Source organism: Hibiscus syriacus, unplaced genomic scaffold, assembly GCF_006381635.1.
Source record: "Hibiscus syriacus cultivar Baekdansim isolate YM2019G1 unplaced genomic scaffold, ASM638163v2 tig00111099_pilon, whole genome shotgun sequence".
Taxonomy (NCBI): domain Eukaryota; kingdom Viridiplantae; phylum Streptophyta; class Magnoliopsida; order Malvales; family Malvaceae; genus Hibiscus; species Hibiscus syriacus.
Genome location: NW_024062984.1, coordinates 356,902 through 372,144, shown reverse-complemented (window position 1 = coordinate 372,144; position 15,243 = coordinate 356,902). Strand labels below are relative to the sequence as shown.

The following is a 15,243-nucleotide window of genomic DNA, read 5'->3' as shown; positions in this document are numbered from 1 at the left end:
ATAATTGAAAACCGCGTTGCGATAGTCTACAGTTGTCGTTGCGATTTTTCAAATTCGTTGCGAAAATTCGTTGTGATAGTTAAGAATTTTCTCTAAAAAGATAGTATCCGCGCGGACGTGTCGAAGACACGTATTACCACGACCACGACCACGAGACGAGACGAGACGAGACGAGACGAGACGAGACGAGACGAGACGGCGGCGGCGGCGCGCGAGAGTCCCCCTTGTTCTCTATCACTCAACAAGGAAGTGGGAAAGCCAAGCCTTAAATACCATTCTCAATAGTGTTTCCAATACTATGTGGGATTGAGCATTACCAACACTTGTTTCCAATACAATGTGATTATTCAGGAAACAATTAATAATCATGCACCTTAAAACAACTAAATCAGCAACCAATTGCATTAGTATTATACGATTAAATATGTCATAATTAAAAGTCAATCTACAATCAATCGCGATTATTACAATTTTAAGCAAAACATTCAAAAATAATATCACTATTTAAGGCTCAATCCCACATAGTATTGGGAACAAGTGTTGGTAATGCTCAAATCACACATAGTATTGGAAACACTATTGGGAATGGTATTTAAGGCTTGGCTTTCCCACTTTCTTGTTGAGTGATAGAGAACAAGGGGGACTCTCGCGCGCCGCCGCCGCCGTCCGTCCGTCTCGGGTCGGGTCGTGGTCGTGGTCGTGGTCGTGGTAATACGTGTCTTCGACACGTCCGCGCGGATACTATCTTTTTAGAGAAAATTCTTAAGAAACAAATTTTTTTTTTAACTATCGCAACGAATTTGGAAAATCGCAACGACAACTGTAGACTATCGCAACGAATTTGGAAAATCGCAACGACATTGTAGACTATCGCAACGCGAAATAAAAAATCGCAACGCGATTTTCAACTATCGCAACGCGAAATGAAAAATCGCAACGCGATTTTCAACTATCACAACGCGAAATGGAAAATCGCAACGCGATTTTCAACTATAGCAACGCGATTTTCAACTATCGCAACGCGAAATGGAAAATCGCAACGCGATTTTCAACTATCGCAACGCGAAATGGAAAATCGCAACGCGATTTTCAACTATCGCAACGCGAAATGGAAAATCGCAACGCAATTTCCAACTATCGCAATGCGAAATGCAACGCGAATTTGCGATAGTGGAGATCGCAATGCGAATTAGAGATCGCATTGCGATTTTGTTAGTCATTTTCGCAAATCCAAAAAAAATTGGTCAAAATCGTATATTATCTGAGATTTTTGGTCATTGAAATTATTTTCTCTATAAAAAAATAGCTTTTATGAATTTTCCTTCGATTAAAAAATATACCACAGTAAAAATCTTTCATTTACGAACATACGATCTTTGAGTTCTAGATTCTTCCCAATTGGAGGACGCCAGCAAATGCGTAAGAAAGACCCAACAAAGCCGCGCATTTTAGGAAAACACACGTTAAAATGAGTACCTACCGCCGCTTATCCAACTCAACCCGGAATGTCTCAGAAAATGCAGGTTAATATACGGTTAATATATAACGTTATCGGATTCATTATAAGATATTTAATAAATTCGGTTTAGCGCTATCGAAAATGTTGTCTAATAATAATGTAGTAGGTCTAAGTCATGAAGAAATATTAAAAAATTGTGCAACCGGCAAACTTAACTTGTCGGTTCGTGTCGATCCAAATTAAAAATATGTCGATCCAAAATGATATAACAGGTAAAACTATAACAAAACCAGTATTGAAATAATAAAACCGGTAAAGCGCTACTAGATACATTTAAAGTGTCGGTACTTTAATATAAGGATCGACACTTCGTGAATTTAAAAGAGAAGCAGTTTTAAGTCCTATAAAGTGTCGATACTTTTAAAAAATGTATCGATTCAAAACGATATACCAGGTAAAAATATGATAAAACCTGTAAGAAAATGATAAAACCGGTAAAACGTTATCGGATATATTGAAAGTGTCGATACTTTATATAAGGATCGACACTTTGTGAATTTAAAAGAGAAGCAGTTTTAGCGCCTATAATGTGTCGATACTTTAAAAAAATATATCGATCCACAACGATATAACGGTAAAAATATGATAAAACCGGTATCAAAATGATAAAACCGGTAAAATGATACCGAATATATTGAAAATATCGATACTTTCGTAAGTACGTGTAATAAATTATCGACACTTTCAAAGAAATAGGTAATTATCCTTTCGAAAGTATCGACACCTGACATAAAAGTATCGACACTTTTGTATTTGTATCGATTAAATATAAATAACATATCCGATGAAAATATAAGCTAAATATCCTCTGAAAATAATCAAATATTGTTAAATTTAAATACTAAATAATATTTTATAAAATATCAAAACAATCAAATAATTTTTTGTGCAAATGAAATTATTAAATTAATATTGTAGGTGGAAAACATGAAACACTATTAAAAAAATTGAAACATAAATTACATAACTTTAAAAAAAAACGATCCTTTTATAAAAAGTATAGACACTTTCATATAATAGGTAAAAATATGATGTAATAGGTAGCGCTTATATAATGTAATAAGTAGCGTTTATATAATGTAATAGGTAGTGCTTATATTGTAAAGTATCTATCCTTTTTATAAAAGTGTCCATACTTTTTTTACTGTGGAAAACATTCATTTAATGTTATCTTTTGAGTGAGTTTTAAGATATTAATTTAGTAATTATAGGCGTCTAATGATTTATTTTTTACGTTACGGTATATATTATTATTAAATTAAAAACAATAAACATATATATTACATATTTATTATTTTCTTTGGTTAATATTGTTAAATTTAAATACTAAATAATATTTTATAAAATATCAAAACAATCAAATAATTTTTTATGCAAATAAAATTATTAAATTAATATTGTAAGTGGAAAACATGAAACACTATTAAAAAATTGAAACATAAATTACATAACTTTAAAAAAAGTATCGATCTTTTTTATAAAAAAGTATAGACACTTTCAACATATTATAATGTAATAGGTAAATTTACAATGCTATCGGTATAAATATACCGGTTTACTTATAAAATAGATCAATATAAGCGCTACCTATTACATTATATAAGCGCTACCTAGTATGTTATTGTACTTTATAATATTTCCGGTTAAATAATATAACATAACCGGTCTAAATTTTAACCAATCACTTATTTAACCGGTCACGCCGTATATTAACCGATTTTTAAACGTCGCACCGTAGAACCACCCCAACGCAACTAGGGATGGCAATGGGTCGGGTCGGGTCGGGTTTTTGGGCCACCCGACCCGACCCGAGAAGAAAGGGTTTTTCACCCGTGACCCGACCCGACGAAATTAAGGTTTCACCCGACCCGACCCGACCCGAATATATGACTTAGAAACCCGACCCGACCCGACCCGAAATAATAATAAAAAAAAAATTATTCAATGAAAACAGTGACTTAATTGAAAAAAATTATATATGGAGGGACATTATTATAATTATCCCTAAATATATATGATAAAATTATATATATTTTTCGGGTCGGGTCCGGGCCCTAAACCTGTCCCGACCCGAACCCGAATTTTTTTTTAAAAAATCCGACCCGATCAGGTCGAAACCCGTCGGATTCGGGTTGAGTTGCCATCCCTAAACGCAACCCCATTCCTTTATACAAGCAAATTAAAAGCCCACCAATTACAAGTATTTTGTTTTATTTTCTTCATGTTAATCGACCCTCAAGGAGAATATTCCCTTCTGCGAAAGAGAAAATACTTATCGATTCCTCAGGTAAGCAAAAATGAAATTCTCAATCTGGGTCTTTTTTTATCATCCTTAATTCTTTATGTGCTTGTAAGAATTTGTTCAATTCAACAATAGATTTTGGGTTTTTATTCGTTTAACATGTAAATGATGATGTGGGTGCTCTAATTTCGTTGTTAAATCAACCGCCTTTATTTAAAAAGGCTTCAATTTGAAGCTAGCTATTTGTTTGGATTTTTTAAAAAGTGTTTGTGATTATGAAAACATTTTGCCTTTTAAAAGTTTCTCTTGTTCTCTCTCTCTCTCTCTCTCTTTTGTTTAATGTTGTAGTGCAACATGGAAGAGCAACCAAATGTGGTGAATGTGACTGTTATATGGAGAGGAAACAAGTATATGGTGGAAATGGATTCTAATGCAAATCTCAAGGAGCTAGGCGATGAGTTGCAGAAGTTGACTGATGTCAAGGAGGATACCATGCGCCTCATTGTTCCTCAATTGTCGGGAAAAGGCTCGAGAATGCTTCACCCTTTCTCGAATGAGCATTCATGCTTGAGCTTGCAAGAGGCTTCAATTTTCATGGTATTAATCATCCCTTCTAGTGTATATATCCATGAGTATGTGTATTGTTTAATGCTAAATAGAATAAAATAGTCACGTCCTTTCATCGGTTTGCAACTAGAAGGAATTCATGTATTTTCTTATGGGATGATATCTCTGAGACACAATTTATGTTGAGTTGAAGCTGGTTTTATGATTTCAAATGCCCGAGAATGTCTTGTTATTTTTCAGTTAAATTGCTACTTGTTTGTGCTGTTTTGTTCGTGTTTATTAAGTCACTGGGAAAATGAGGATGTTCATAATTGTCTTTGTTTGAAATTATTTTGAAAGTGGCTTGAAGGATTATTATTGAGGAGATTGAAAGCAATTACAATGCAGTGATGATATGGATATGATTAACTGAAGCCAACTTATGGTATATTGTTTAATCTATATTCAGGGAAAATCTGTCAGGATGATGGGGGCTCCTCAGGATGAAGTCGACCGAGTTATTCAATATTCAAAGGTGGACCAGAGAATAATTGGATTCAGTGAAGAAGAAAGGAGACTAAGGCAGCGAATGTTAGATGGGCCCTCCTGTTCCGATAAGACTTCCTCAAGGGCCTTATATTTTGTGATTTCCACATTCTTCAACTTCCAGGAGTAGAGGTACTTCTGAATTCATTACCATTGACAATACAAATCTAAGTAATGAATAATGAAAAAAAAATTCCATTGATGCAATTTCTGTTTATCAAGTTTCACTTGGGTTATATTGGTAATTTAAGTTTTTTACACAAACAAAGTGAACATTTATTGATAGAGAAATGATTTTTGGCTCTAGATTCCTGATTTTGCACATTAAGAGGTGAATATAAAGTGCACCAGACATCTTAAACTGTGTTCTTCATGTGCTATTTGTCAGTATTTGAATTCAAGGAAATGAAGAGCACTTTTTTTAATATTCCTGATAACCATCTCTTGCCAGTTACACCCTCCTGCTTCTGAGGCATTGAGAAGGATGCATATGCTTGCTTCAGACCCTGGAATCATTGCTGTCATGAATAAGGTGCCACGGGATCTATATTTAACCTACTACTTCGCTTAACTGACTCTATAAGCTCACCTAAACTATTTTCTGCTTGTCCTTTTTGTAAAGCACCGATGGCGTGTGGGAATAATGACTGAGATGTCTCCCGTTGGTTATGTTGGTGTGAGTCCCAAATGCATTCTAGGTTTAAATAAGGTAATGGCATCTATTTAAGCATAGAAAAATAACGTATCTTAAATCTTTCAACTTCTCTACTTCCAATTTATTGTTGATTCTTATTTGATCTTTCAGAATCATGGGGAAGAGATATCTCTCCGTCTTCGAACTGATGACCTCAAAGGATTCAGGAAATATGAGAGCATAAAGAAAACTCTTCTACACGAACTTGTAAGCTTTATTGTAATCCCTAAGGAGGGAGGTGGTCAATTAACAAACAACTGATTGAGAATTGTGCTTCTGTATATGTCAGGCTCATATGGTATTTTCTGAACATGATTCAAATTTTTACACCCTGGATAAACTGGTAAAACTACCTTTTCTATGCACATATTTTAGTAGGAAACCATGTTTCATTGTCGATTATTGCATCGACAAAAAATTATTGTTTTGATTTAATGTTACTTCTTTTTCCGCAGTTGAATGAAGAAGCTGCTAGCCTAGACTGGACGAAATCCAGGGCCTACACTTTAAGTGGAATCAGACGTTCAGATAACCCGGAAGAAGAGTATTATGTTGAAAATGGCAGAAATTCTCAGAAAGTTGGTGGAAATATGTCAACTTTGCTGGAAAATGCTCGTGCCTCTGCTGTGGCTGCAGCTTATCTTCGTCTAATAAACACTTCTTCCAATGTGGAAGCATCCAAAACACATGATGAGCCAGACCCTGATGATCCTGTGTTGGTTATGCATGATGGAGATGGAGATGAAAATCTAGATATTCAAAGCCAAATTAGGGCTCAGGGTAAACATGCTTATGAACCAGATCCTGATGATTTTTCTGACAATCAAAACAAGTTTGAACCTGATCCAGATGATTTACTGCATGGTGAAACTCTACAACTGAAACATCATTCTGATCCCGCTCAAAACGTTTCTCAGACAACTCTGGGTAAACCAGCAGTCATGAGTTCAAGTGAAGAGCCTGATCCTGATGATTCAGGCGCATCTTCAAGTTCTGGAAATGTAGTTGAACCTGTGGCAATGCTGATTCTGGACACCAAGGTTCAGAGAAGTGATATCATAGATGAACCAGATCCTGATGACAGAGAAGCACGATCCAAGATTTCAGGATGTGCAAACGGAGGACTTCATGATCCTCATCATAACATAACAATTGAAACCTTAGAAGATCAAGCTCATAAAGAACCCGACCCTGATGATGCTGAAGCAAATGAAATAGCAAAAGCAGAGCCTCATTCAGATGATAGGTTATTGCCGCTATTGGGAATATCTGATATGAAAATTAATGAGCCAAATCTGGATGATCAAGAACTACAAAGAATCCAAGACTCTGTGACTGGTATTTGTAGCCGTCTGCAGAAGGCCATTGAGATGCTACGAGCTGAAGTTAATCCCACCGAGGCGACTGTCGTTCTGCAAACTCTTTTTAAGATTATTATGTATTCTTGCTCAACTGTCCTTAAATTCTATTATCCATTAAACACAATAAAGCATTGGTACTATGCATCTGTTTGGCATGCATTTTTGTCTTTGTTTTGTGAACTAAGGTACTGATAAAAGCTGGAATTATTTTCTTTGTTGGCAGGAATGTGATTGAACACCCAGATGAAACGAAATTTAGAAGACTCCGGAAGGTAGAATGGTTGTTACACTTGAGGAAAATGCTTTATTTCCATGATTTAACCCGTTGTAATTTCTCTTTTATGTGGAGTCCTTTTTTTACGTCTGATCCGTGGTTACTTGCTAATAACCATCTATGTTGCAGGCCAATCCTATAATCCAAAGAAACGTTGCAAATTACAAAGGTGTGTTTCTTCTTATTCTTTCCCCTCACTCTTTCTTGATCCTTCTCTATATATATTGCTTTTTTTGTTGTTGCAGCGGCCATGGAAATTCTTCTCTTGATTGGTTTCTGTGAAGATGTTATACTGGACGAAACTTACATAGAGTTAAAGCGAAATGATCCTGGTCTTTTATGGTTTGCCAAGTCCTCCCTCGAAACATGTATTGCATACTAGTTTTCATCGTTAACCTTAGGTATTTCTGTTGTAATAATTTCAGAAATGTTGTGAAGAAAGAATTTGGGTTGGAACCAATTATGTAAATTTCTTTTCTTTTTTATGGTATGATATGATAACATGTAAATTTACCAGTCTCTCTCATTCAAAATCGTATTATGGTGAGTAGTAGTATGTTACTAGCATGATTACAATGCTATTATAATGGCATTGAACATATATGACAAGACAGAAGGGTTTCATGAAACAGCTCCAAAACCATTAGATATTTATTCTGGAAACGAAAAACAAAAGAAGTTATACGTATATAAAATTTGGAACGAGCCGGACTGTGTTTCATTAACATTATAAGACACGCAGAAAAGCATCGCACAAACTCGCCAAATCTAACATTCAAGGAAAAAAAACATTTACTAGAAATTTACAGCCAAATTAAGTGTTATCCATTGGAATATCACTGCAACTAGTTCTGCTAGGTTTTCAGAGATTCTTCTCCGGCTCTGATGCACCAATTGTAAACTTGAGCGGCCAAAGGACAAAAGTAGACGGAGTACCAAGATTACTGACTGGAATTGGAACTGAATCATCTGCCTTTGAGAAGCAGACGTTGAACGGGGCTCCGTCAGGTTGGAAGGCAAGAAAAGCAGGGTTATTGCATGTGATGATCAAAAGAGCTTTTGCTCATATTCCTGCAACTGCTGGTAGATAGCTACCAATCACAAGCAAATAAAAATCAGAAGATAGTACCGCTTTCAGGAATCATCTATCAAAAACTAATAATAGCAGCCACAAAATCACACTGGAATGGTCGCAAAAGATATTACGACGGTCTTTTTTCCCTCATCCAAATAATACCATGTGATATCCCTATGGTTTCAATTAAGTGGATGAAACAGCGGCATAAAATGGCTTCCATGATATTAAGTAATCTATGCCGGGGCTGATAAATACCTTGATTTATATCAACAGACTGTCTCCGTTCTTTCACAAACTGATAGCTTTGGGGAAGTCTCCATCCTTTAGATCTCATCAAGAAAGCTATTACAATAGCTGGTGACCTGTTGCAAAGAATAAACTCATCATCCTCAGACAATTTGTTTCATTTAAATGGACGTACACACCCAAACATTGGACTTGATGAGAGTCTGTATAGCCTTAGATTCTTCCAGCATATGCAAAGTTTCAATATTCTCTAGTATAAAATGAGAGAAAAGAAAGAGAGGAAAAACCACTTCAACATGCTCGTGTTTGTATTACTAGGATAAGGAAAGAATGTAGTGGTAGAATGCACCTATTTTTTCCTGACATGCAGTGCACAAGGACTGGAGCCTTATCCCTCTCACATTGCTCTGCATAAATGAACCATGGGTCATAATATGGCAACAAAAATGAAAAAATCATGCAACATGTCAACTGGAAGTGTCTGCGCAATACAACCGACAGCTACTAATTACATATTGTTCGTGTCCTTGCAAGCGAACTCTCCAACTCCCATTTTTATCTAGGTTAGTGACGGGGCATCACGAGTAGAGCGAACCACGACAAGAATATAAAGTTGGAAAAGGTGATTGAGATGTGGAGAAAATATTGCAGAAAGGTTTCAATATTGTGAACATGCAGCATAATACACGCTGTTATTGATGAGAATTGAGAAAACCAAGAAGTGACTCATTATGAAACTATAAAAAGAGAGATTATATTCAGTAAATGCTTCTCATGACCTAAAGAGAGGGTGAATTATTAAATTCTGCTCAGGCCAATCTCTTGAAATTTGCAAAGAAGAAAATCGATACGTGAAAGAGGGAATAACAAAGCCTCGCACAAATGACGTGATACCAAAATTAACCTTTCAACCGCAAACTGAAACTTCGTGATGAAACACAAAGGTTACACACCTAAAAATTGTATTGCATCATCAAATTGTAAAATTTTGTCATCTTGCAGACAGTGATAGGTAAATGAATTATTGTAGAGATTTTGACAAGCAGGTACAGTCTGCAAAGAAATATTGTAAACAATATAAGAATATGCCATAACTGTAAGCTACAATTTAGATGCCTAAGAGCCACCAATATGTATTTTAGCGGACGCAACATCAAACAAAGAGGAGAACAAACAGCACAATGAAAAACGAAAATGGATGGATCTTGACACCACCAATCCTACAACATTCCCATGACGATCCTTCCAATCACATCACTGATAGCATTGGAAGTTCACAAACTACTGGCTTGCTTAGTTTAACGGTTATTATTTTCAACATCAAAAACATAATTGTGGACCTGTGGTAGTGCAAGTTCACAATCCCAATTTTTCCTCAGCCCTATTACACATTACAAAGGAAACCTTATCACAGTAGTTAAAACAAAGTTTGATGCATATATCTATCTATCTCAATTATGATGTATTTGATTCAGTAACATTCAAGGTTTAACACTTTATTAATCATCCACCCTCGTCTTCAAACTATCACTATATGCTTACCTACATAAACAAGTGGCAATGTTAATTATCCTATTTTATAATTCAAGATACAAAATCTTACAACTTCAATTTACGACTATTCTACCCTCATTTTCTCCTTTTGAAGGCTAAAGGACCTAAAAGCAACAGAATCGCTCTTGGTACTGTTTGACCATCAGATCTTTCAGTTAATTCGAGGCCTCAGTTCGATAAATTGCACTCATACAACCTGTTCTGGTGTTGCCTCAAATCCATGTTTCCAAGTTATCATTAATAAACATGGTGTTAGCCTTATTACAAATAGAAAGCACCAAGGAATATACTCCATTATCCTAAGTAAATCCATTGGAGCTGGATAGTACTCCTATTAACTTAACAGTATTCCCAAAGAGGTAACCAATTTTTCATCCACACCCCTAAGCATACAGATAACAATAGGACTTCCATAATTGGCACTACAACTGACAAAGGAATTTTCTAGATCAACAAAGTTACAAGATCTTACTCCTATAGGCTTTGCTTGTTATTAAGTATGGAAAACTTGCTAATCTAATCTTTACCATAAAAATACAGAAATCCCAAAATACTCTTTCAAATACTTAAAATAGAGAAATCCCATCAAAGTTCTTCAAGTAGCAGCATAAAAACCTCAACATACATCACAAAACCTAATCCAAAAATTTACGCTTTCTTGTTCCAATTAGAAAACAATCATAAGTAAACTTTTCCAAATTATTCTTAATCCCAAATTCCATAAATTTAAATCAAAATAAAACCATAAGCAGATAGTACTACCATTCGCAAACAGAAATAACAAAAAAAAAAAAACGGAAATGAGGAGGAAGAAGGAGGTTACATTAAGGACGCGAGTAATTCCCTGAGTATTTAGAAGCTCGGAGCGAGAGGCGTTATCATAGCTACCCAAATAGAGAAAGTCAGGCAAGATCTCCGATGGGAAAGCACTGACTTGAAGCGATGTCTTGTCGGAAGAGACAGGAGTTCTATGCCCACATATCCCACAAACTTCCCCTTCCTCGTACTTGTGATAGTGCCCACAGATCCAACACGGATTCTCCCTCTCCCTCTTCCTCATCCCCACTCACCACCCAAAATCAAACAAGTACGAGTTTTAGACAATACCCAGATCGAGAAAACCAACAAAGCTAAAGACCCAGTCTTTTTCTCTTGGGAGACGAAGAGTTCCAGTTAAAGGGATTACCTTGAGATTTTGGTTCATCGGAGAGAGAGAGATTTGAATGGATTCTTATATAATTGCGTCTATGATTACAGAACACACAGGTGTTTGCTGAATCCAGAGTAACGAGATAAAGATATGTACTTAAATCTTTTTTCGTACTAAAAGAGAAAGTATTTACATATAGGGTAAACTAATCTGGACATCCCTATATTATAAGATTAATGCTATTTTGACCACTGAATAAAATATTTTAATCATTAAATTTCTAAATTGATTTTAATTACCATTGAATCGATTTAATCATATATAAATAACAAGGATTAAATATATTATTATATAAATGTATTTAAGTTTCATGTTAATAATTTCACTTATAGTTAACTTTGATAACTGAATTGGAACTAAATATAAAATTTAATGATATAATTGATACATATTTATTTAATAATTGAAATAAAATTAATTTTATAATTTAGTGATTTCCCTGATAATTTACCCTATTATATATTGCATCCCTGGACTCCTGGAAATAAAATAAAGCGAAAAAGAAAGACAGGGTTATCTCACTTGATTAAGATTCTTGATGATGGACACGTGAATGTGTTCTATTTTATTCTTTCATCACCATCCATCCTTATCATAAGAACATTGTTATTATTTTATCATCAAACTTTAGGTTATATTTTAATCATTTTATTTGAACATTATTATATGATTGTATTTAAATTTTAATAATAATTTAAAAATAATTATTTTCAACTTTATTTTATAATTTAATGATACTTGTCCTTATTTTTAACTCAACCTAAACTAATAAAAATAACTCTTAACCATTTGATATTTAAATATTAACACCTCTAACATTTTTAATACTCAAATCTAATATCTAAAAAATATAATTCTTTTATTATTAAAATCATTTCATTCGTACTAATAATCTTTGTAGGTGTAAAACGTGGTTTTGATCGATTGATGTGAAGTAGTTGAGAACTTGTACTGACCGAAACACTGAACACACATGATTTGGTCGGGAATCTTAACATATATGAGCCTAAAAGGATTGGTTATGCTTTAAACACGAGGTTCTGTTTAATTTACAGGGATCGGGATGCCCTAAACCTTCTTTTATGAATTGCCATCCGCCCCACCAAATCATAGCTTCTTCTCAATATTGGATTATGTATGATCCGAAACATAAATAATAGAGTAAACTACATGATTATTAATGGTTGAACAAGTTTTCATTTTTCCCCCATTAAATTAATGACGTGGTAACGTTAATAAGAATGTCGATATTCATTTTTATCTTTAAACTATTATTAAAACATCAAGTAGGTAATTGAACAATGGTTTTATATCAAATTTACCACCAAAATTTTCTAATTTGATAAAAAGAAGAGGTTCAAACAATTTTCGATTGGGGATTAACTAATCTGTAAACTTCAAGAAAAGATACAAGACTGACGAGGTTACTTTAAGCGTTAACATTATTGACGAATTACCATAAAATGATGGGTTAATTTTTATTTGAATATTTGAATTTGGTCTGTTAAAAACAACGATCATGGGATGTATTTATAATTTTTCCTAATATTTGTGTAGCAATAGCTTTGTTTACTTCGTGCATAAATTATGCTTCAATAGGCGATAATGAACTAAAGAGTAATAGAAAACATATAAATGTTTTCTTTAGGTATTGTAAAGGTTTTTGCAAACAAGAAAATGAAGGTACCACCATCCAAATAAGTTGAAGGATAACGGGAATTGTGTTGAAATTGATGTCTTGCAGACTTGACCATTCGAACTAAGGAGCAAGTAACCGAAACTTTGTAGCAATAGTTCCCACTGACACCAAAACAACTCATTTATCTCTGGTTTCTATAGTTTTACTGATTTTGTGCTACCTAACTTCATTTCAATTTGATATATCTTCCTCAAAAGCTTCAGATGTCCAGAAATAACCTATTTATCTTCTACTATTTCTCCACCCGAAAAATAATACAACTACCACAGTAATGTAAAAAGTATTATTTGAATCTAACTCTCATATCTCTAGTTTGCATATGCTTATACCTAAATTTAAAATACACAATTTATTTATAATTGAGAAATTTTTTTCTTTCTTTAGCTCTTGAGGCCATAATTTTATCATGCTTAAATATCACAATTGATTTTAATCTGTTGATTTGCAGTGAATTTGGTTTTTAGGTTTATTTAATTTCAGCAGAAATAAAAGATTTTGTTGCAAATAGTTAAACATAAGAAAACCAAATATTATTAATCGTTTAAACTCTTGACATTGCTTTGATTGTTTTTTATTTTTAGGTTTAAGGGTCACACGTGCCCCTGTAGTAGATCAAATTTATCAATTCTACCTCTATCGTGTTTTCGTATATTTTACCCTTGAAGTTGTTTAATTATATTGATTTATACCATTGGTCGTTTTGACTAACCGAACAGTTAGTTTATATTGTGACAATTTTAGTGACGTGGCAATAAACAAAATATTTTTAAGTAAACAATTACCCTAAATCGGCGTAAGTCGATAACCAAAACTCCTTGTCGGAAACGCCATCGGAATTACGAGAAACGACCCAATGTAGAGCAGTCCAACAATCTTCATAAGCGATGGGTAGAGGGTGTTTGGGGGCTCAAGCGGTTCGTTCATGTACTTGGTCTTGACCCTTAATCCCTTAATCTCGAAAGTAAACAAAGAAAGCAAACAAATTCCCAAAATCAAACCTCTACCCGAAAATCACGATTGAATACACCCCCAAAATCAAACCCAGAATTTTAAATTCAATTTAAAACTAGTCAGACAATTGCAGAAACAAACAATATGAGAATTGCAGATACTTACGTTGGAGAGTTGGTGCCTTTTCTTCATTGAAGTGTAAAGTGTAGGGAAAACTGGATGAGTACATTAACAAAAGGCATATAAGCTAACAGCAGTGGGAATTACATCCCAGTTCATGAACTTTCCCTTTTGTTTAAACCCGATACCATCAATGAAATCCCAATCTTTGGATCAGCAATTCTGCTTACAACACTTTTCATCTCTGATGGAATCCTCATCCCCCAACGGAATTTCCACCAACGTCTTTCCCCTCATCGGCACCACCGTCCTCGCTGATATCTCCATTCTGGAGAGTATCCCGCGAAATATTTCGAATAGAAAGCCATCAATTTTCATTTATCTGCAAAGAACCCGATTGAATCGTTTATAACAGCTGAAAAATCCACTTTAATCGATGAATCATCCTCCAAAACGCTGTCATTGCTGGGTTTCACGATAGCTGGAAAATTCTCCAAACCGACTTTGTTCCCGATGGTGTTATCGCAACCGTCTTTCGGTTGGGCTCCGGAATTGAGTTTCGACTTGAAAAATATGGATTGAGAGTCGCCACCGATCATTTATTTAAAACAAATGGGTTGATCAGATACCCTATTTCTTACCTGATCTGCGTCTTTCCAAAGATGTGTCGGGTTCGTGAGTCGGTTACGGTCAAAGAATGATTAGCACCCTTGAACCGAATTACTTACCCTTAATGAGTTTACGGAAATACCCTTAAAAAATTAAAATAAGATGTTAAAAGAAAATAATAATAATAATAAAAGAAAATAACAAAACTAAAGAGTAAACCAAGGAAATAAATGAAACCAATAATAATAAACATAAAATAATTGGATGAAACAAATAAAAAAATGAAATTGAATAAAATAAAATAAATGAAGAAAAAAAATATATATACAAAAAAGAATAAAAAAGGTAAAATGTTTTTAAAAAAAAGAAAAATAAGAATAAGAATAAAGAAACTAAAAACATAATGAAAATAAATAAATAGTATAAATAAAATAATAAAATAAAAAATATATATAAAAATGTATGTATAATATACTAAATAGTAACAATAATAATAAATAAATGAAAAATAAATATACATATAATATTAACTAAAAAATAGTAATCATAGAAATATAAAATAAAATAAAGTAAGAATATATATATATATAACGT

At 34.0% G+C, this 15,243-nt stretch overlaps 1 protein-coding gene and 1 pseudogene across 1 annotated transcript; one reads left to right on the top strand and one right to left on the bottom strand.

The window, feature by feature from the left end:
- The first annotated feature begins 3,733 nt into the window (after positions 1 to 3,733).
- Positions 3,734 to 7,579, top strand: LOC120153158 (annotated as a pseudogene).
- Positions 7,580 to 7,809: 230 nt separating this feature from the next.
- Positions 7,810 to 11,313, bottom strand: LOC120153239 (protein-tyrosine-phosphatase IBR5-like). The gene is given in 6 exon segments (XM_039165232.1): positions 7,810 to 8,220; positions 8,223 to 8,273; positions 8,516 to 8,622; positions 8,856 to 8,913; positions 9,460 to 9,559; positions 10,884 to 11,313. Coding segments are annotated over 6 exon segments (729 nt in total). The 5' UTR covers positions 11,121 to 11,313; the 3' UTR covers positions 7,810 to 8,044.
- Between the last annotated feature and the right edge of the window lie 3,930 nt (positions 11,314 to 15,243).